The sequence below is a fragment of the Cygnus atratus genome, chromosome 5 (genome assembly GCF_013377495.2).
Source record: "Cygnus atratus isolate AKBS03 ecotype Queensland, Australia chromosome 5, CAtr_DNAZoo_HiC_assembly, whole genome shotgun sequence".
In the NCBI taxonomy this organism is placed as follows: Eukaryota; Metazoa; Chordata; class Aves; order Anseriformes; family Anatidae; genus Cygnus; species Cygnus atratus.
Window position 1 is genome coordinate 27,650,411 of NC_066366.1, and position 22,690 is coordinate 27,673,100.

Genomic DNA, 22,690 nt, shown 5'->3' on the forward strand with positions numbered 1-22,690 from the left:
TGTACTGCTTATTGCTTGCTTAAGAGACATCCAATTTTCTGGGATATCAAAATTATTTTCTACTTAAAGTGCTCCTGAAACTCCTAATGTTTGATGTCTGTTTCCTGAATATGGATGTTAGTGTGACTGCAGTGGAACTCTAGCTTTCCCTAACTTTTGTTTCTTTCTTAACTGACTTAACTCAGATCTTATATACTGAAAGTGAGTAGCAGTTATTACAAGTCACTTATGTCTCAGTTAGTCTTTCAGGAATTTGTATGCCCTTGGCATCTTGCATAGAGTTTATGCTGAAAATGTAAGCAACATTACTAATGTTTGCCTAATACTAGTATTTGTCTATTACTAGTGTTTACCTTAGATTGTTTTTGTTTCTCTGGTCTTCAGTGTTCATTGCTATGCAAAAGGGGTTTAAATTTCTAAATCTATATATACACAGATGCATAAGTTTTGGTTGTGCCCTTTCTCTGATTTAACCTCAAAACCTACTCTTTTTATGTAGCTAATGATTTTAAATTTGATGGAGGAAATGTACCTAATCTCACCTTCAACATTTTTGATCAGTTTTTAAATATTGGCCAGTAACTTTATTTTGTGATGTGTAGATTCTTTAGTGTGACATTACTTAGCTTACACACTAAGTGTTATGATGGTATCTTTAAAGTTGCATTTTACTTCTTGCATATCCTTAGATAAAGTTTTGACTTCCTTGGTGCTGAGTAAATGAGTATTATTCATTCCCTCAAATTGTTTTGACACCTGTTAGTCATCGTGTGTGGACTGAGGAATGTAAGCTTTTTGTCAACTTGTCAGAGTTGAAAATAGATGAATGTAACTTTCAAAGGGCTCAGTCTTCAGCCAAGTTGCAGCTAGTACTGTGTGCGTGCAATAGAATTTGAATTATCTTCCACTCACAGCTCTGCTCTTTGCAATTTCATGTTACTCAGGGAGACTTTGTTTTTGAAAATGGGCAGTTGTGTACAATGACATTGCCTTTGTCGAAAGGGAAATTGGGCATTCTGAGGGTCTTTTTACTAAATTCTTATCTTCCTCTCTCTGAATTTCAGAGACCCCATTTTGCCAGTGTTCTTCCTGAATACAAACTTTGACTCCATTTTTCAAAAAGCTGTTTGCTTAGAGAAAGTTTTGCAGGCGCTAGTTGACTGTGCAATACTTGCAGTACTAGCCTCAATACTGTATAGCTTTTGATGGGCTTTTCTTGGTGGTTGCTTGATTTTTGTTTATTTTGCATATCAGTGCAGGGCAGTTAAGCATCTTTAGAAGGCAAAAAAGATTTTTCATGACCTAGAAATGCTTTCAGATTTACTGGTTGAATATTTGAGAATAACTGGTTGTAGTCGTTAGGCAAGAAACAAGTGAAGAAAATTTTGCTGTTGCTGTATACTACTAATGAAAATAGAAAACTGTACATTCTTAGAATTGCAAGCTGGCAGAAACTTGTGTAGGAGTGTCTGTTGCTGCTCCTCCAAAGCTGTACTATTGCTATTTAATTTTCAACTTAATTACAACATAACCAGCCTTCCTGTCCTCCTCCAGACACAAACATTTGGTCTGACTTTTTTTTGCTTGTCTTGGTGCTTGCAGTGTTTTTGTGTAATACAACTTCGAGATGCTTTGTAGTATTTAGGTATGCATTGGAAAGGGTTGCCCGGGGTGGTGGTGGACTTACTGTCCCTGGGGATGTTTAAGGAAGGGTTGGACGTGGTGCTTAGGGACATGGTTTAGTGGGTGATATTGGTGGTAGGGGGATGGTTGGACCAGATGACCTTGGAGGTCTTTTCCAACCTTAATGATTGTATGATTTCTTTTGACTCAGTAAATAATAGATAGCAAAAGAAACCTGATAAAAAGGAATTTAAAAACTCAAGCACAATTGCTAGTTGTAACTCTGTACAACTATTTATTAATTTTATTACCTTCTAATTTGATATATTGAGATTGATATATCCATGTCTTTGTGACAGAGAAAGCAGAAAGAAAAAGGCCATGTGGTGTAAGACACACCTATACATTGTATTTAAGAGCTGAAGTGTTATATTTAAGAGTTAAGTGGCTGCATTTACCAGAAGACCGATGTTCTTTAGCCTGAATCAACAGGAATGATAAACCGTATCAGGATGGAAGGCTGGATTTGGAGTATAGTGGAATGTCACTACTTGCCTGTGTAAATTACTGTATACTGTCAAATATACATGTGTTTGCACGTGTGAAGATTTCTACTCTTGTATTTAATACTTTCCGCTTTAGTGCATATCTACAGGAAGTATTAAGAGTAGCTGCTCACGTGAACTTATCCTAAGACTTTATGGCTACTTGGAATTGTGTAAGTGCAGCTCCAGACTGCTTGAGATAGTATCTTTTGGAAGAACTCCGTGCCAGACCTGTCTTCTCTAAAACCTGGGAATCTGTGTTTACATAAAAATACTTCAATTTTTGAGCAATAGACGCCAATATTTTTACGTGTTTATTGAACTTCTTGTAAGCATGTTGTCTATAACAAGTTATTCGTGTTTAGTGTTTGTAGGATCATAGGCATAGATTGTGTTGGAATTTTTAGGAGTGAAAGGATAAGTTAAAACTGATTGAGAACTTTCAGAAATTGCTAATTTGCAATTGTGTATGTTAAATGCAAAAAATATAATGCTTTGACATGGATTTATAAGGAACTTTAGCATTAGTTTTAACAGTGCTCTTTCTAATATCAGCACATGAAAATTACTAAAATGATTGAATCAGATTTGTGAAGGTTCTGTAGTTCTTAATAAGGGAAGAAGCACTATGTAAATGTGGAGGGAAAGTTCCATTGTTCTCATGTCTGGAGCCTTGAAAAACTGTCTTAGGTGTTTTGTTATTAATACAGTTACTGACTAACTTCCTTTGAATGTCTTTCGTTAGATTTTCGTCCTGGATTCTTCTTCAACTGCCTTGCGATGGAAGGGAAATATTACTGAAGTTATAATGGATTTTACACAGCATCACAACAAAAACTGGCCTAATAGCATTTCTGTCTGAAGAGAATAGGCATAATTACGCATAATCATGACAACTTCTCATATGAATGGACACATCACAGAAGATTCTGACAGTGAAACAAAAAATGTGGATCTTGCATCTCCTGAGGAACCTCAGAAGCACCGAGAAATGGCTGTTGATTGCCCGGGGGACTTGGGCTCCAGGATGATGCCCATGCGGCGGAGCGCTCAGCTTGAGCGAATCCGTCAGCAGCAGGAGGACATGAGGCGCAGACGGGAAGAAGAGGGAAAGAAACAAGAACTGGACCTTACTGCTTCTATGAGGCTTAAGAAATTAGCACAAATTCCTCCTAAAACTGGAATAGACAATCCGATATTTGACACAGAAGAAGGGATTGTTTTGGAGAGTCCTCATTATACTGTGAAGACACTAGGTAGGTAAAATGCAATAAATGGGGTAATGGAGAAAATATTTAATTGAATGTTAACGTTCTTCTAGGTGACTAAAAACACGGTTTAGCTAATTCTTGCTACTTGGATTCCAAGTCTTCTGGTCCTTCAGACTTAAGGTTTTTCTTCATTTAGCCATCAGGGTATGTTCTCCAGCAAGGGGCTTTTCAAAACCGATCCATTTGGGGGGCATTTAAAAAAAACTGTGGAGTACTAATGGGTTCCTTGGATGTCTCTATCATCTTAGGGTGGGGAAAACTGTGCAACTGCCACCGAATTTCGTTATGTTTGATGAAGGACAGACCAGAATAAGCAATGAATAAACATGTTGTTTCGTACAATAAAATGTTTCATACTTTGTTTGATTTTACTGAATTTCTGAACTATACTGCTTCTGATTCTTCCCATATTTCCACATTTGCTGTCCAAGTGAGCCTGAGTAGTCACTTGACAAATCTCTAACCTTTGTTAACAAAACCCAAATAAAAATTGTCAGGTGCTAATGAATTACAAAGATGTTAAACTACTGTTATTGATTCATGTTTAAAAAAATGGATTTTAGCTTAGCTTTTTTTGTTAATCCATAACATCTTCACAAAATATAGTGGTTTAAATAACAGCATTGACCCAATTGTCTGTGGTTTTAGTTTTGAAAATGTTTCATAAGTGCTAATGTCTAACTAATTTGGTATATCTTTGCCAAGCCTTTAATCTTTTCATCTTAAAAAAAAAAAAAAAAAAGGATCTTTTTATAAAGGCAAAATGGGACGCTTAATTAAAACAATTTCAAAGGGCATGTTTGTTATCAAAACAAGATGTGATTTAGACAGCTGACCTAGTGGAAATACACTTCTGAACATCTAGAACATGTGCATTTAAGTATTTAGCTGGCTTGTTCACAGCAATGTAATTCTCTTAGATGCAGAAAATATTTTGTTCGCTACTGTTTATTCTGCTAATTTAGTTAAATGAGTAACTGATGCTTCAAGTAAGTAAACCTTTTGTAACTACAATGAAAACTTTTTTGGAGGGGAGAACCTGCTTATTTTTTTATGCATTTGGCAAAGATTACTTATAAATTGTTTTATAAATATAAACAAACTTTTAGAAATCGTTTTGGATAAAACAGTTTTCTTAGTCCTGCGTTTCAAGTAGTATATGGAACATTAGAGAGCTAGCACTAGCATATCAGGTACTCTAAAGAGATCTATACAGAACTTAAGAATTAAGGTATTGGTGGTAGTAATATATGATAAAGCCAACTTAATATCACTAAGTTTGTTCATTACTTTTTATTTGAAGTGATAAACACAGCTATTTTCTTTTGCTCTTTTTCTAATCTAATGTGTTAAGCAGCGACCACGGGTCCTCCCCTGCAGTTACGTATTTTTTCTCCGGCAGTCTTTTGATTAATAAGTATATTGCACAGTGCTCCATTGCATTCCAGCCATTTCATAGTCTACTGGAAAAAAAGACTGCAATGTTTCTTGCAAAAGAAGACTTTAGAAAAAAAAACAGTGGATTGTTAATTGGTCTGCGATTTAAAATGGACTCGTTCTGCAAAAGAACCCTGACTTGTCTGTGAGTAAATGCAGATGTTAGTCATTTACTGAACTTCTTTCTTCTAGACAACTCTTTCAATAGCGAATGTCTAGAGAATGGAGTCTTGTTACCCGGCGTTTATTTAAAACAAAAACAAAACTACAAAAAAAAATCTATAATTTAGAATTCATAAACAGGGACCTAGAAAGAGTTAGTCATGAGTAAAGCCAGATTTTCATGTGTTTTTGCTTATGTTTTTACAATTAAACAAATTACTAAGGAAGTGATTTCTAGCTTAGTGGTAATAATTTCATTTTATGCATTTCAATCATTTTTTGTGATTCTTCTTGAAGTATCTTGATGGGGGGCAGGGGTATTTGCTGTTCCTTGAAGGATCATCATTTGATATAGGGCTTTTACCTCCAGCACAGATGAAGATTCAGTGTGGAGGGGAATTAGATGGGGAGGAGAGTACTCTGGTAGATTTGTAAGAAAGGGTGAGATAGGAGGCACTAGCAAAGTACTGAAGAGGAGAATATGTAGAGGTATCTAGGAAGGGGCATTTTCTTATTACAGCTATACAGTAGATATCCATCATTCTACATTGATTTGTATCTTATATGGAGTATGTATTACAGATCAGTGTGCATGTGTATTACCAACCTGTGTGCATATATGTCTGAGGATTCAAGTACATGCATACATAAGGGAAGTAGAGAATTCACAAATAATTGAATAAAATCATTTATGTGCATAAGGGGTGTTACAGAGAAGTTAGGTTCTCTAATGCCTCACTTCTTTGAACCTGGTAACAGTAACAACAGAATTTTGATGTGTGTTTAACTGAATAGGTATTAGTAGGAGCTTTATGTGCAATAACATCTGTTTTCCACTACACTTTTTTTTAAGGCTTGGAAATAATATGCTTCCTCAGTCTCAGATAAACTGGTTGCTGAGATGCTTTGGTAGTTTTGTATACTCTGCTAGGCAAGAAACGTGCCAGCATACCACATCCTATTTAGCAAATATTCTTGCAATCTAAATGTTCTTTAGTCTTCAAGTGGCTTTTCCCTGTGTGATGGGCAGTATATTTTGTATACAGTTCCCTAGTGAGAGGCTGGCCTTCTTAATTACTGTTCTGAGCTATACTGGATTTCACCTGTGGAATATCCTGCCCAGCCTGTATCTGAGCTTTCAGCGCAGCTTTTGTACTGCTCTTTGTTTCCTTGGTTGCTATAGGAAGAAGCCTATGACCTTTGGTGGGTAAGATATTTTTAACATGTGTGGAATGGTTTTGGGGTGTGTTGTTTTAATTGTCCTGCAGACAGTAAAATACTCTATTGGGAGTGTTTGTTTCCTTTCATTGTACAGAAGACTGACTTAACAAACTCAAAATTGAAAACATTTATTTAGGTATGCTATGCCTGAAATTAAAAACATTACACTTGGTTGATACGCATATTTTACAAGGTTTTACAGATTTCATGTGCCCCTTGATCAGTCATTTTAAACTTGCACTCAAAGTTTAGCTTGAGTCTTGTGTTCAGTGTACTGATGAGTCTGAGGTTAAAAATAGGTAAAGGAAACGCCTTGGTAGAGTATTCAAGTTAGTGATCCAAGTCTACTGTGATTTTTTTTTTAAAAAAAAAAAAAAGCAACCTAGCTAGTGTCCTGATAACATTCCTATTTTAATGTTATTTAATTAGCTCAGAATGAATAAATGAAGATCGTGAAAACAAAAACAATTTCCAAGCTGGTATTTTGTTACCAGTAAGGGAGGTTCACCTCAGTATCAGCCGATAGTTTTAGAATTTGGGATTTTCTTTGCTGTTGAGAAAGTTTGATTTTTTTACATAATTTGCGAGAAAGCATACGTTATTTTCATACGCACAACACCCACTATATTTTGGCCTGCTGGAGGATGCAAAAGATACAGACTTTTAGTGCAAAAGACTTCCATGATTTTGATCGTAGATCGTAGATTTTTCCCTTTTTATTTTTCATACCTTGTTATTTTAAGCTTGTAAGACCAAGCATAACTTTATGCTTATAAATTGTGTAGTTTACTTATCAATCACTCATTGTATAAGTAAGCAATATATAATTTACATATACACACATGGGAAGGTCTATTGAAATAACTCTTAGTACACAGTGAATCAAGATTAGTTTAGCGAAGCAGTTGTTTTCATATTGCAGAATAGTCCCTCTTTCACATTTAGTTATACATGAACTGCAGTTATTGGATCTTTTACATATCAGTGACTTCAGAGAATTTTTTAGTATGGAATTAAAATTTAAACCATGTATCAGCTTGTTTATATCTTATAGTGACTTGTGGTCCTTGTTTTGATTCTGATATGTTCTGCAAATAAACATCAGAGTGAACAATAGATAATAAATATACATACATCATTGCTGATTTAAAATACTGAACAGCAAAACATTTTTGGTAAAAATCTTAGTACAAACATTACAACATTATCAGTCTGTTAACTTGTAACTTATTTTTATTTTATTTCCTACCTAGAAGTGGAAGAACTGTTAACTTCTCTTAAGCATATCCAGCACATTCTGGTAGACCCTCAGAGCCAAGAGGATATCTCTCTCATTTTACAGCTTGTTCAAAATACTGATTTTCAGAATGCATTTAAGATACACAATGCAGTTACAGTGCATATGAACAAAGCCAGCCCTCCATATCCTCTCATCTCCAATGCACAAGAACTAGCACAAGAGGTATGTACAGTATGCATCTCTGTGATATATATGTGAAACCTATAATCATAGCTGTTGTTGAAATATGTTCTTGGCAAGCTTGTCTGGGTTACTGAATGTTAAATATAAAATGGTTATAATAGTCACTGATTGCTATATCCAGTTTTTCCACATTTCCAAACAGTAACTAGAAAAATACTTTAGGGATAAGAACTCCCTTTTTTAGCATGGATAGATAGATATGCAACAGAAAAGGTATTGCTTAAACATAGAAAAGAGAGCAATTATGAAAATGTAACTTTTTGCATTCAGTATTCTTTATTCCAAGCATTCAGAAATTGAATTACAGTTCTGTTATTGTGACTTTTCTCCAAGTTGAGCCATGGTAAAGAGGCATCTCTGAAAATATAACTGTACTGGAAACAAGCATTCTGTTTTAAAGGGAGCAACAGATACCTTCATACTTAATTCCTATGTTTTGGTGACTGCTGTGCTAGTCAGATTACATTTAATTTTGTCTGACAGATGACAGATCTTTTATAAGACCTGATATGTTTTTTAGAAATTATTGAAGTATACTTTTAGAAATTTAAGATTTTTAACTTCAGTCTTTTCAGTGAGATCTTAACCATTTGAAATACTTTGAATACAGTTTCAGCCAACTGTTTTCTTTGAGTTTTATTCACTTGAATACTGATGATCAATACATGTATACGATAGCTTTATAATCAGTAGAAGTAATTTGTGGAAAATTCATCAGATACGAAGTTGCTGAGAACAGAATGAGTTTTCACACAGGGCTGGATGTGACTAGACCCTCTGAGAGCATGGCTGCTTGTTCACATTACCTCCATGCTCCATGACCTGGTGCCTGATAGTATTGCAGGGCAGCGAGGCTGCACCTTGTATGGACATACCTTTATTAACTTGAAGTTGGCTAGTATGAATGCACCACAGTATGAGTGCGGTGTAACAAGGTTGTATTCAGCAAAGCCAGATCCAGTGGCCGGTTAAATGCACCCAGTCAACCAAACTCACCTGCTGAAACCTGGCTCATGTGAGCCAGTATATAAGCATTTTCCAGTTGCTCAAAGGCTCCTCACTTCAATTTCAGCATGGCAGTAACATGATTTTCCTAGGATCTGGTTTTCTTTGTCCAATTAGAAGCAAATTTTTCAACATTTTTTTTACACTGTCCTTTTTCTAGTTCTTAATCTTGCAAATAAAGAAAACATTGTAGCAAGCTTGGAGTTCTTTTGCAGAAGAAATTGCTAATTCTTGAGGGATGTCACTTAAATGGTCTCTAAAGGCACAGTGTGCTGATTAATTTGCAGCTCTGGATTTTCCTGTTTAGGTTTGTCAGTGAGATTGCACCAAAACCAAGTGGGAGTATTTTACGTATGAGCTTGCCTCTGGCTTATTAGTCTGCCTCTAGGCTGCTACAAGATGCTCACTAGGCTTCAGTGTCTGCGAACCTGAAGGAACCTTTTAAGTTAACTTCCATTTGTAAACTACTTCCCCAAACACACACTTTATCCAGACCTAGTTTGTGTTTTTACTCAGATGCACGTCAGTTTTTGAATCTCCACTTATATATATGAAGTTACAGATTTATCTCTTAGGAAATCTGGTTGGGTCATCATCCCGTTGCCACCCCCCAGTGGATATGAAGGTGCTTAATGGATGTTTCCAAGAAGAGTATATGCTTTCCAACTCTAAATTACTCTTGCAAGCCACAATCTTCTGCTGACTAGCAAAGCTTTATTAGTGTAGGAAAACTATAGGTTTGTTTTCGAACTTTCATATTCTTCCCTGCTATCTTCTCTATCCCTCACTTTCTCAACACATTCCTCTGTTTTTTCAGGTAGTTTCATAAATCCTAAGATCAGAAGATAGTGCAAAGCCAACTCTGTTTGTCTTAGCAGTAATACAAAAAGAAATTTAAGCATAAAGAAAATATTTAATCCAATGAATTCTGTCATCACCCAGAAGAATATTACATAAAAGGCAAACATATTCCTGCTCTCATTTTGATATTTCATCTCCCATCCCTGTCTTGCTCCAGCCTTGAAATTCCTGAAGAGGCAATATATTGCATATGTCTGTTCCCATTTTCTGATGTAATTTAGATTCAGCTTCTTGCATGTTTAAGTGACTTATATTTTGCAATATGTTAAGTAGGATCCTGAAGTGATTAAGCTGGAAATTCAGGACAAATATTTCTGTGACTAACAAAAGTGTCTCAAGAGGAAGACCTTAAGGCCTCCGTTTGCATTATTCTGTATTTTCTAGTCTTGTCTGAACAGAAGAGACAGACTCATTTTTCAGATCTTACTCCTTTTGGAAAGGTCTCTTTTATGGCCTGTGAAGGTCTCTGTTAACAAGAAAGATTATTTCTGCTTCAGAAAAGGTTATTCTCCACCTTCCATCCCAATCAAAGTCAAAGTCTCCGGCTTGCGTTCCCAGTTTTTTGCTTGTAGTGTGGCTTGTTTGTGCCTTTACCCCTAAACACAAGCATGGGAAGCTCCCCCAGAAAGCAGTTTTCGTCTTTCTAGAGCTTTGCGTACTTCAGGGCGTTTTTAAAGACACTTGCAAAAGCCTGAACAACAAGATACTGATAACATCTGACAGTACAAGACATTACAAGAAAAAAAATAGCATATACATGCATAACATTATGTTAATGTGCATATTTTAGTGTACAGGTCATCAGTGACAGTATACAACCCTGAAACAGTTTTGTAGCGCATGTCCCAGTTTAAAGCTACAAACATTTATTTTGTTGGAGGCTTTATGGTGTGGAAGAGAACCTGTTTTAGAGTTCATGCATCTGCAGCCCTAACACAAAAAGTTCGCAACACAACTTCATATTGCAACAGAAATTTTCATCCTCCCTTAAAAGAAAAAAAGGTAAAGATTCATATTAAACATATTTCCAAAGGTGGAGTTTGGGGGACATTTTCATTTGCCACACTGAACTTTGATTCAAAAATCTGTTTTCATTTACTCTTTAAATGATTATTTACTTTTATAAAACAATGTGTGTGAACAACGTGTTGTGAAATCTTTTTTAGCTTTCAGTTTTTTTGTTAACCATCAGCAATACATTAGAGGGGAATGGTGCACTTTTGTTTTCTCATCTTCTGTAGGGAATTCTTAAAGTTACTAGTATACTTGTACTTAAGTTTTGTCACTGATTCTGGTAATCAGGCATGAACAACTCAAGATTTTTCTTTACTCTTATTTTTAAGAAATTTTTATTGAATTTAAAAGGTGGAATGGAGCATTTAGGCTTAAGGAATTTATTTTAGAGAGCTAATCTCTGTAAATGTGTAGTTGCCTCTTAAATAAAAATAGCCATTAAATATCAAGTGTAATTAAATTGATTTTTAATCCATTTAAACTTGACCAAAATGGGGGCAAGGATTATGGGAATATGATTTGAATCTTGACCTTGTAAGAATATTTGATTTATCATTCAAGACAGTGTGTAATTTGTGGCTTGTAACACCGCATATCAGATACCTTGAAGGTGTTCTTGCTATTAAATATACTTAATAGAGTCGATTTATATAAGCTATATTTTTAAATACTTAATACTGTTCACTTCAGCAAGTGTAGCTAATTAAAATAGATCAGTACTTCTCAGAGGATGCACTGAAAGCTTGTAACTTTTGGTATTAATGCATTAGTGTATGGATGGTACATACATAGCTGCTGACAGTCCTGCATGTTAGAGTTAACTGCGACATGGTTTTGCAGGTGTGGTTGTATTCTAAATGGTCAGTATCACTCCAGTGTGCCTCCAAATTGTGGCTTTTGTAATGAAACCACTTTAATAGCTTTTTTTTTTTAGGGCTGCTTGAGCTAAAGTTAAAGTAATTAACAATAAAAACAAGACTGAATAGTTAAGAAGTTAAGAAAATACTATTATTGCCACGTGTTTAATGGATTGCTTATGCTATCTGTAGGGTCACTTCTAGAAAGTCAGCACAGATTCATACTTCATCTGATAAAACAGGTTGTTTTTTTATCATGAATAACAAAGCAATACTGGTGTAGTAAGTGTTGTACGTATCTGACCGAAACTTTCCTAGTGCTTCAACATTGATATTAAATTATTACATAATAAATTTATCTTTCTATTAGAAAAGGGGGGAGGTAAGGAAGGAGGAGCTAGTGGAGTATTTGAATAATGTAATTATTCAAAGCAAAAGTTCAGTTGGTTGGGCTAAGTTGCAAGGCATGTCAAAATAAAGACGGATGGGAGATGCTCTTCCTGGCATTTTGTTCATAAAAATCCCACTTTTTCTGGTTTTGTCTGGAAAACTGCAGGAGGGGCAAGCTAAACATATAAATGCCTTACTGTAATTGTTTGTTTGCGTTTATTTCAAGGACATTTCATCTGTGCATCATGTTGCAACTAGGAAAATGTTACCCTAAATAATGTATATTTTTGGTAGCTCTTACACAAAATATTTTATTTCTTGTACAAATTCACGGAGACTTGCAAATTCACTTTTGAGAAATGTAATAATTACAGACATATGTATTACATCTTTTCCTCTGGCATCTGGCCACACATTCAGAATGTTGTCTTGCTTGCAGGACTTTTAAATTTCTTTCTGAAAGGGTTTTTCTAGTTTTTAAAAACAAAACAAAAAACTCAGAGGTTGGATAAGTAAGGCTTTAAAACTTCTTCTAGATTTTTGAAGACAAGAGATGAAAGACCATTGAATGTTAGAGACCTTAAATAAATCTCTGAGAAATTGTCTTGTGTAAAAGAGTCTCTTCTTTCAACAGAGAGGAAAAGTTTCTGATTCCATTAGTGAAATATATGACATGCCAAAATTCAGACTAAGCTTCCTGGCAGCTACAGAGATATAATTGAGGTCAGGTCTATATGCAGCTGAATTTTTTCTTTTCTCTAGAATTTTGAAGAGACTAGTTGTAGGGTTTTTTTCCAAAAAAAAAAGGGGGGGGGGGGGTTGGGGGGAGGGGGCGCAAAAAAAAAAGACAAGAAGTCTGACTTCTTGTTTGACTTTTCTAAGTTATACTAGGTTTGTTTACCATAAGGCGTATTCTAGAGATGTCAGAAGGAAAGCTGCTGGAGGCTGTGCCAGGTTTATTGCTAAGCTGAGGAACTTGTTCCAGATGGTGGTGTTTTGTTGGCAATGTGAAGATCTTGCTCCATGGAACAATTCATTTAGTTGCTTTTGCTAGACTTTGAAAGTTATCTTTACTGTTTTCAGTTCTATTATCTGGTAGCATCCACGAGAGTTGTTAGCATTTCTACAGGTAATTGCTCACAGAATAAAGGCTCTTTAGACATTGTTAGTTCAAAAAAAGTTTAGTTATTTTCACTTTGTAAATTGTGTTTTCTGAATTATATTACTTTTTTTCATTTGTAAGAGTAAAAAGCTCTTGGGAAAAAAACGTTTTCCATCTCACAGAAAGCTGCTGTTATGATATTTGTAATCTGCTCTTGATGCCTCCAGATTTGTTAGTGCTTCTGGACTGGTGTGTTTTTGATGCAGATTAAAAGCCTGAAGGTAATGGCTATGGAAAGTATCTTCTTCAGTCTTGCCTTCAGATACAGGGAATGTCCCTGCGCTTGGCTTTCCCTTGAAGCATACAGGGAGGGATTCCTTGCCAGAAATGATGGCAAGGACTCTTCAACTGAATGAGAGTGCAAACCTTTTTTGGCAACAAAAGCTGCTTGACCAAAAACAGTCTGTGTTAATGTGCATTATGTTATTTCCCTGGCAAAAATCAACTCAAGAAACCTGGTTTATTGGGATTTATTGGTATTTTAAGTTTTGACTCTTACGCTTTCTGAGGCAGGGGCTCCAGCAAGTGTTGCAAAACCTGTTTTGGAATAAAACCTGTTTTGGAATCTTGGTCTTGCTGCTACTCAAAATATTGGGCAGAAATAAACCATCTGCTTTTAAGGAAAAGGAAATGTAGTCACATTAGTGAGAAATTAGTCCATTTTAAAAGACCTAGCATATTCACATAGTAGAATTCATGGTGGCTGATTGTACTATTAGGTTCCTTTCTGGAATTTAACTTTTTTTGTGTACATCTTCTGTGGTAGCTGAGCTCATTGTTAGTTTCTATTGACAAATCTGTGTCATGTACTGGATACCAGCTTATGTTCAATAGATAATTACCGAAGCAAGACATGCTGGAGTAGTCCTGTGGTCTGGTCACGTTTTTCTAACGTGTAACAGACTAGGCTTAGTGAGTCAGTGTAACAATTATGTGCACATATTTTACTTGTAGTAAAACAAATAATTGCAACTATTTTTTTTGCTTGAGTTAGAGGAGGGAGGATTGATAAATCACTGGGTAGAGTAAGAGCTTTACTACTTGATTTCTTTTTAGGTACAGAGTGTTTTGAAACCCAGTCACCAGAAGGATGGGCAGGAGCTTAATGCTTTGCTGAATGCCCCTCACATGCAGGTAAGACAAAATGGGGCGTCTAATCTGTAGGATGTATTTCCTGATGCTGGTTTAAGCACCAGCACCAATGTCTGGGGTTTTTTTTAGGAAGGAGATGCCATAAGTATAGTCACAACGTTGTGTTCGAAATAGTCATTGTAGTGTTTTCCAAATTAAAAGGAAAATTTTGCCAAGTGTGTAGCAGTAGGCACTACATAGCTGTGTTAAATCTTTCATTGTTTTAGTCAGTTTGCAATATTCTGTAATTACAAAGACTTTTCAAATTGTGTAATTTTGTTGATTTTTGCTATTTTGTATACATATAAAATGTGAAATTTTCTCTAACAAATAGTTTTCTTTAACACTAGGCACTTCTACTGGCTCACGATAAGGTTGCAGAACAAGAAATGCAACCAGAGGCTGTGACAGATGAAAAAATTTATGAGAATGTTGGGACATATGGAGGGGAGACGGTTAAAATAGTTCGTATTGAGAAAGCACGAGATATTCCATTGGTAAGTGTTGGTACTCACTCAATTACATGTAAAGCAGGTAAGCTTTTATGTCCTTCACAGATTGCTGTGAGAGTTTGAAAATTGGGATGTGGAAGTTATGTTTAGCTTCTAACTCTCATCATCCACCACCCACCTTAATGAGAAATGGTCACAGATGATAAACTTGTGTGCATTTTGTTATAGCAGTAGACATGTTACAATTTAGAGTTTGGACAACTTCTGTCAACCTGAATTTGGACTTTGACAGAAGTCACTATCCCAGGCTTTGTTTCAGGAGAGCTAATATCCTTGAGCCAACTATGGAAGGTTGTTTTTGATGCATCTTTTAAGCAAACCTCATCTTCTGTGTTGTATCTTTCAAATACGTGTTTGGTTTCCTTAGGAAAGCTTTTAAAACAATTATGAATCTTATGCTGTAGAGCAGTTCAGTTCTTTAATCCGTGCCACTTAAAGAAATGTTTTTTTCTAAACTCAAGCATTGGTTGTATGCATCCAAGCTCTTAATTGCATTCTCTTTCAGTCTAAAATGTTCTTCCACTGGCTTGAAATACGTACAATAGATGGCTTCGAGTTTCATATTTTTAATAAATACAGAATTTGTTACTACTACACAGGGTGCTACTGTTCGTAATGAAATGGATTCTGTCATCATCAGTCGAATAGTCAAAGGAGGTGCTGCAGAGAAGAGTGGGCTGTTACATGAAGGGGATGAAGTTTTGGAGATTAATGGCATTGAGATTCGTGGAAAAGATGTTAATGAAGTTTTTGATTTACTGGTGAGTTGGACACTTACTGTTTTCTTGTTTTCACTTCTTGAGCAAAAAATACTCATAAGACTGAAGCCTGTTAGGTCTGCTTGTCATTTGCATTTTCATATTTAATATTAGAGGTATTTTCATTCTGATGGCTAGTGTTCACATGTAAAAGGCCATTTCAAGCTTTCTTTCTCATGGTAAGTGTGATATTACTGACTATGATGGCAGTCAAATGCAAAAATGAATGTGAAAGATGGGAGAAGAGTCAAATGTGAGTCAAGCTGTCATCTTTAGACTTGCTTTTAATGACTTCTAAGAACTTTGCTTACATATGAAAAGCCATGATTTTTTCCATCTTCATCTGGCTTAGTCTACAATTAATATATGTGCTTGCATGACTGTGGTCATGTCAGGCTGAGATGGAGTTCATCTTCATAGCAGACATATGGTGTTGTGGGTTTAGACTGTAACACCAATGTTTCAGCTGTTGCTGAATGGTGCTTGCCTACTCTGTCCCCACTCATGAGTATGCTTGGGGTGAGCAAGAGGTTGGGAGGGGACACAGTTGGGACAAATGTCCTGAATTGACCAGAATGGTATTTCATACCATGTAATGTCATGCTCAGCAACAAAAAATGGGCAGTGAGTGATTACCTCTGCATCACTTTTTTTTAACATTCACTTATTAAACTGTTTTTATCTCAACCCAAGAGGTTTTTCTTGATTTTAGTCTCCTGATTCTCTCCCCAGTGTGCCTTGGGGAGGGGAGGGAGTAAGCAGTTTGCGGAGGGGGGCTCATAGTTGCTGGCCAGGCTTAACCAACCACAAATTGTTTCACATGGGACTTTTACATGACCAGACTTCTTACTCTTTTCCTCCTGATAAAAATTTTTGTCTAGTGGTTTACCAAGATAGGTATTTTTCTGTTTGTTATGCATTTAACATTCATGACAAAGCTATACATCAGTTCAAAAGCTGCAATGCAAAATAGGCAGAAAATCCATCAGAATCTAGTAAATGTAGAAACATTCTCTCTAAGGACCTGCAAGGTAGGATGCTAACAACTGGGAATTATACGTATTTCCTTTTGCCCAATACTGCTCTCATGTTCTTCCGTGTCATCTGCTATTGATCCAGGTCCGAGATTGGACAGTTTTGAATGTGCTTAACAGATAATTCAACTCTGGCAGTTCAGTTCTCTGCAGAGATCTTGTTCTGCACTTGAACAGGTCCTGCAAATGAGAGTTCCAGAATAAAACTTAAAGCCATAAAACGTAAGAGCAATTGGTTAAAAAAATAAAATCTTAGTTTAAGGAACTAATTTTCAAGCTTTATAATTATTTGTTGTCTTTTTTATTTTGTAACGCAAAGTTGAAGTTTTAAAAAGCTTCATTCCCCAAGTAATACATAACAAGCACAGGAGAAGGAAATTACTTTCCTTCTAATTCTTGCCTCATCCCTTGCAACTAAAATGGTAATGAACTGGTGCATGACTTCAGTAAAGATTATTCATGCTATCGCTGGGAAATTCTGCACATTCCTCAAGCTGTGCATACTGACTAAAAAGGTGGATTTTCCTTTCCTGCAGCCTAATCATGTTATGCTCAGTTATGTTTACTTTATTTAAGCCCTAGGTCTGAATATTTTTGTGATATATCTATACACTTTAGTTTTATGAACGTCAATCATTATGGTTCATGGAATGATGTATAGAAAGTGAGACACACAGACCTCTTCAGGGGTTGGCACTTGCATTTTATCTAGATGTTCATTACTTGTGCAAAATCACTCTGAGAACAAAAGTATGCAAACAACTAAGAGTTCTTTAAAGACAGGATGTATTAAATTCTACTTTCTTTGTAGATACTGGCTATATCAATATTAGATACTTTACAGAAGCAGGAGTTGAGTGTGCTAATTAAATTTTTAAAAAACGTTCTGTATCCTTTGGTAATGTTAACAACATAAAAGCGTAGTGGTAATGTTTAGATTTGAAAATGCTGTTCCATTTAAGCAATTTTAGGATCATCTCCTATATATTTTTTTCCTGACAGCATAGATAATGTTTTCAAATAGAACAAGAGAATATAATTCTTGGTAATCCATTTCTGTCAAGTCTTTGAGTGTTACAGGTGTTCCATTTCAAATAAAATTATTTTATGCATGATCTGGAACTCCAGGCTTTTTAAATCTGAATTGGCTTTCTAGTCTGTTGCTTAATCACTGCATCTGTATCTGTACTGTATTTTTAAAATCAGAGATAAATGATGTGCTTTCAGGAACTGTTGTTTTCTGAATTTTTGAAACATTTCCTAAAATGCTATTTATTAAAATTCTTAAATCTTAAGGCAGATTTTCATACTGTATGTTAAGAATCTATTTTTCATCTCAGGCTGACATGCACGGCACCCTGACCTTCGTATTGATTCCCAGTCAACAGAGCAAGCCACCTCCTGCGAAGGAGACAGTTGTAAGTAGTTTTACGTAAGTTCTTGACCTTGATACATACCCTGTTTTTCCAGTAGACCTAAGAAAGTTGTTCTGTAGGTCATTTACATTGTAGGAAAAAAAAAACAGTTGTTGTAATTGTTTAATCATTACCAGACTAATGCCTGAATTAACTATTGAAAATTGACAGTGATAAGCTGAAGCATACAGTGTATTTTTAACTCTGTTTCTAAAATAGTAAGAAATTATAAAAGTGGCAACACCTATGCTTCTGAAATTCTATTTGGAAGTTCTTAGTTTCTCTCTGTATCAACTGGATACTCTAATTCTGTAATTTTTACTGTAATTTGCAAGTATCCTTTGGGAGAAACAAATTGTATACTGGGAACTTTGCTCAATATCTTTTTCTCTGACATACTTTTCTTAAGATAGCTTCAACAGTTGGAAGAGAGAAGGCATGGATTTCTATCAAAGCCAAAAAAAACCACTTCGGTGGCAAAGTAAAGCATTTTTAAAGCAAAACTTCATCTAAAACACAGAAAATGGGTTTTAATCTGTGTTTATTATTTAAAAACAAGTCGGAATATCTGTGATTCTTTTAGAGTGCAAAGGCCATAAATTGGTAGTTCATTTTTTTTACCCCTAAAGTGGCGAAGAACTTTTGTAGACTTTAGAATTAACAAGATTTAAGTTCACGCTTTCATCTCTAAACTATCACAACTGTCTTTTCCATTGCTAACATAGATTCCATTCCAGTATCTCATGTATGCACCAGATAAAATGTCCATTCTAAAGGATTTTGGAGTTTTTGTATATCAGGCCTCCACTGCAATCACAGAAAATGGGAATGTAACTTTTCAGAAGTCACAGATTTTTCTTGTTTTTACATTTGATCTTCCACAGATACATGTGAAAGCACATTTTGACTATGATCCTTCTGATGACCCTTACGTCCCCTGCCGAGAGTTAGGCCTGTCTTTTCAAAAAGGAGATATACTCCATGTGATCAGCCAAGAAGATCCAAACTGGTGGCAGGCTTACAGAGATGGAGATGAAGATAACCAACCACTGGCAGGCCTTATTCCTGGTAAATTAAGCTCTAGAAAAGCCTTGACAGGCTGTTCCCATAGCTGTAGGGGACAATATTCTGGTTTTCAAAGACTCATATACCCTAAAATATCCACTTCCTTAAATATCTGTGACTTTGAACTTCTTGCAGCAGAGCCCACTGTTGGTTATGTAATATACTTATTTAAAAGATAGACCTTTTAGAAGTATCTCCGTGTATAGATGTTAAACATAGAGTAAAACCACCACTTCCACTGCAGTTCATCTTTCCTTATTCTTTCACCCTGGGGACTCTGTGGATGCAGAGTTCCCTCTGCTGGCTACAGCAGAAAACTTAGACTTCAACCTGCTCGTTAACTCTGGAGATGAGAGCAGCTGTTAGGTTTCTCATTATTTCAAGCTTGAAAAATAAATGTTTTCACTTAGCAAAGAGCTTCAGTTACTTGCAACAGTTATGCTCCTTTTCTAACTGCCGGAGGCCTTTGAATAATTGAGGTTTCAGAAATTGAAGTCATCATATTTCAATACAAAAATTACATGTACTGCTAGTCCATTACAGATGTGCTGATCTGTTAAAACAGTGAACAAAAAACTTTTCAAATTCCATTGAATAGCCCTGTTATTTTATGATGTTTGAGTGAGATGACAGGAACACTGATTTTAAATAAAGCCTAATGTTTTTCAAGCTGAAATTCAAAAAAAAAAAAAATCTAGTATAAATAGAACACACATAACAACAACAAAAATTAGAAAACTATATCATCATAGTGGGGAAATGTAGTCTTTCCTGTTTTTTCAATTCTCAGGCAAAACTATCCAGAATTGTACAGGTGCTCTGCACCTCTTCCTTGATGCATGTGTTTTGGCAGCAATAAATGGGTTTCTCAGCAACTTTAACCTCCATAAGTCTCTGGGAATTCTTTTGAAAGGGTCAATTCTATCTAAAATCCAGAGAAATTTTGGGACGCTGTGGGAGGGAAATCAGCTCGTTCCTTAGTTCCCACTCACTACTAACATAGCATTGTTGCATTCCTGAAGGAAGTGATAGACAAGCTATATGAAAATTCTGAGAAAATACACAAATGCATTTGGTGATAATACTAGGTATATAGCTTGACAGCAAACGTGGGCCTTAAAAATAATGCTTATTAAAAAAGCACCTTATGAATGCTACAAAACATGCTCAAAAAAAACCCCTGAAATTTTACTGTAGAAGTCACCTGAAATAGGTAATGCCATCAAGGCAACAGACACATTTGCATAAATATGAGTAAAATCACTTCCAAATGCTGTCGGTTTTAAAGGGTGTTGCTAATGTACATGTTCCATGCAGATTAATTGTGGTCTTGATTTTGATTGAGCTTGACTTTTTTCTTTTTAAGATTCATTCTATTAGGGTAAGATAATTTTACATCTCTGTGAAAAGCATAATTTCCCCATTGGGTTTCTCCTTTATATGACATACTCCACTAGAAGCGTCAGGGATATAAAAGCTTGGGAAAAAGTAAAATGAGGAAGTCATTAGAAGAATGTATGGAAATATATATACACACACACACAGCTATACGTGGAAATGTTTTTCAAATGTTAACTGCTTTTATCTTTTTTAAATGCTTTAAGGAAAAAGTTTTCAGCAACAAAGAGAAGCAATGAAGCAAACTATAGAAGAAGACAAGGAGCCAGAAAAATCAGGTTAGACACATGCTTTCCAAGGGGGGGGGAAAAATCTAAGTAATAGAGGTGCTAATTACTATTACCTGGAACCTTGTCAGTGTAGAGTTACAGAAAATTCTCCATTTTTATAATACAAAAGTAGTGATTCTTTGAAATACTTGATGTAAATGAAAGCCTAAATTTAGTGATACAAATCTCATTATTTTATCATAATTATGGACAATGTAATTAGGTTAACGTGGAAGAATTTGGAATGCCTCTTTTCTTAAATAATTGTATTTACCAAGTCTCAGTTGAAGTCCTTGCTATGCAGCATTTGCTTCATATACCCTACTGTTGTAATAAATCGAAAAACATTGTGTTTTCAAAACTGCAGATCCAGATAGTGGGTGGGATGGGAAGCTTTTTACTGCATGGTTATGTGATTGTGATGATTTTATTTTGGTTAGGAAAACTCTGGTGTGCAAAGAAAAACAAAAAGAAACGGAAAAAGGTTTTATACAATGCAAATAAAAATGATGGTAAGTAACCTCTTCTATACAGCGTGCATTTAAAAGCAACTATAGAAGATTCTACAAATAGCCTTGTAAAAAGAATGCTTAAATCCAGGCAGTTAGAAATACTGCCTGATGGTGTTCTGTGTGGTAGCACTAATATGGTTTGTAATAGCATTTAGTGAAAGATACAAAAGAGGTGGTGAGATTAGTAGAGTCATTTAGTGTCTTTAGAAAAGATGAGATAAAACAGCTTTTTAGGCATGGAAGCACTCATAATCTTACAATGGTGAACCACTTTATTATGGTTTTGTAATATGTCACTATGTATAGTGAAGTTTAGTAAATGGAAACTTGGTCCACAGTGAGTTATGTAGGCTACTTATACTATATTTTTACAAAAGTACTTTGGGATTGGGATGATGATTTTTGTTGTTAGGCATAGTGTTATTCTTGTACCAGAAACTTGTTCCTTGGCAAGAAAGCTGTTTACTTAGTTTATATGACTGCTTATGTCATTAGGAAGTGGAAACACCCTTTCTTTCCCCAGAAGGGGAAAAAGAATGACTTGGTTTACTGGACAAATCATAATCTTCCGGGTTTTATAGGGGAGCTTCCTGAAATTTTGTACGGCATGACAGGTGCTACATGCAACTAGCAATAAGAGATAAATTAAATGCTGTCGCTTTTATTTTGTTTTTCTGTCAAGATTATGATAACGAAGAAATTTTGACCTATGAGGAAATGTCACTGTATCATCAACCAGCAAATAGGAAACGGCCTATTGTTTTGATCGGTCCTCAGAACTGTGGTCAAAATGAATTGCGGCAGAGACTTATGAATAATGAAGTGGACCGCTTTGCCTCTGCAGTTCCCCGTAAGTTTGATGGGCAGATATGATTGCTTATTCTAAACGCTGTTTATTGTCAAATCTTGTGATAAGAATTGTAATTAGGAGTTTGGGGTTTTTGAGTCAGCTCTTGAAGAAAGGACAAGTTATGTCATGTGTGGCAAAAAGTGGCTTTGGAAAGTCAATGCAAATCTAATGTCTCAATGTAATGCTTCTATAACACTATGACACATGCATATATTTCAGTTTGGATAAAGTTGGAATGAGTTACGGAAGTTTGACAGATGTGCCAGTTTCTTTTTTAAAGAACTTTTGAACTAGCCATCCTGCTTAATTTTAAATTTAGGTGTCCTCAGTGTCTTTCCAAGCTACTTATATTCTACTGAATTTTTTATTTTGTAATGTCTTCTGTACCTGAAATTAGGTTTATAAACAGCTTAACATTATAATGTGTTATAAACAACCAACAGTTCTTTCCATGTCCAGAATGCTGCCACACTGGTGAAATTATGCCTTACATAATTGACTGTTTATTTCCTAGATGAATATAAGAAGACATCTAAATGTATGTTCAGCCTTTGACAGTTTAATCTCTCCAGGGATATTTATTACATAAAATACCTGTATTTCTTGGATGTTTCAAATGCCTTCTTTGCTTGATAGTAATACTTCTTCTAACAGAAATATTGATTTCTCCCCTTCAGTTCTACAGGTATATAATTGTCTCAGTTTATTTTTTGTT

General features: G+C 35.5%; 1 protein-coding gene across 2 annotated transcripts in view; it reads left to right on the forward strand.

Annotated features, from left to right (window-relative positions):
- The window catches only part of PALS1 (protein associated with LIN7 1, MAGUK p55 family member), a 51,142-nt gene that overhangs the window by 22,407 nt on the left and 6,045 nt on the right, over positions 1–22,690 (forward strand). For both annotated transcript variants that reach the window (XM_035540026.2, XM_035540027.2), the window contains exons 2-11: positions 2,914–3,424; positions 7,513–7,721; positions 14,088–14,165; positions 14,513–14,659; positions 15,274–15,435; positions 17,807–17,884; positions 18,766–18,949; positions 20,551–20,622; positions 21,054–21,125; positions 21,808–21,975. In XM_035540026.2, the coding sequence (XP_035395919.1) occupies positions 3,058–3,424; positions 7,513–7,721; positions 14,088–14,165; positions 14,513–14,659; positions 15,274–15,435; positions 17,807–17,884; positions 18,766–18,949; positions 20,551–20,622; positions 21,054–21,125; positions 21,808–21,975 (1,537 nt within the window). In that variant the 5' untranslated portion in view covers positions 2,914–3,057. The remainder of the gene's footprint in view (positions 1–2,913; positions 3,425–7,512; positions 7,722–14,087; positions 14,166–14,512; positions 14,660–15,273; positions 15,436–17,806; positions 17,885–18,765; positions 18,950–20,550; positions 20,623–21,053; positions 21,126–21,807; positions 21,976–22,690) is intronic.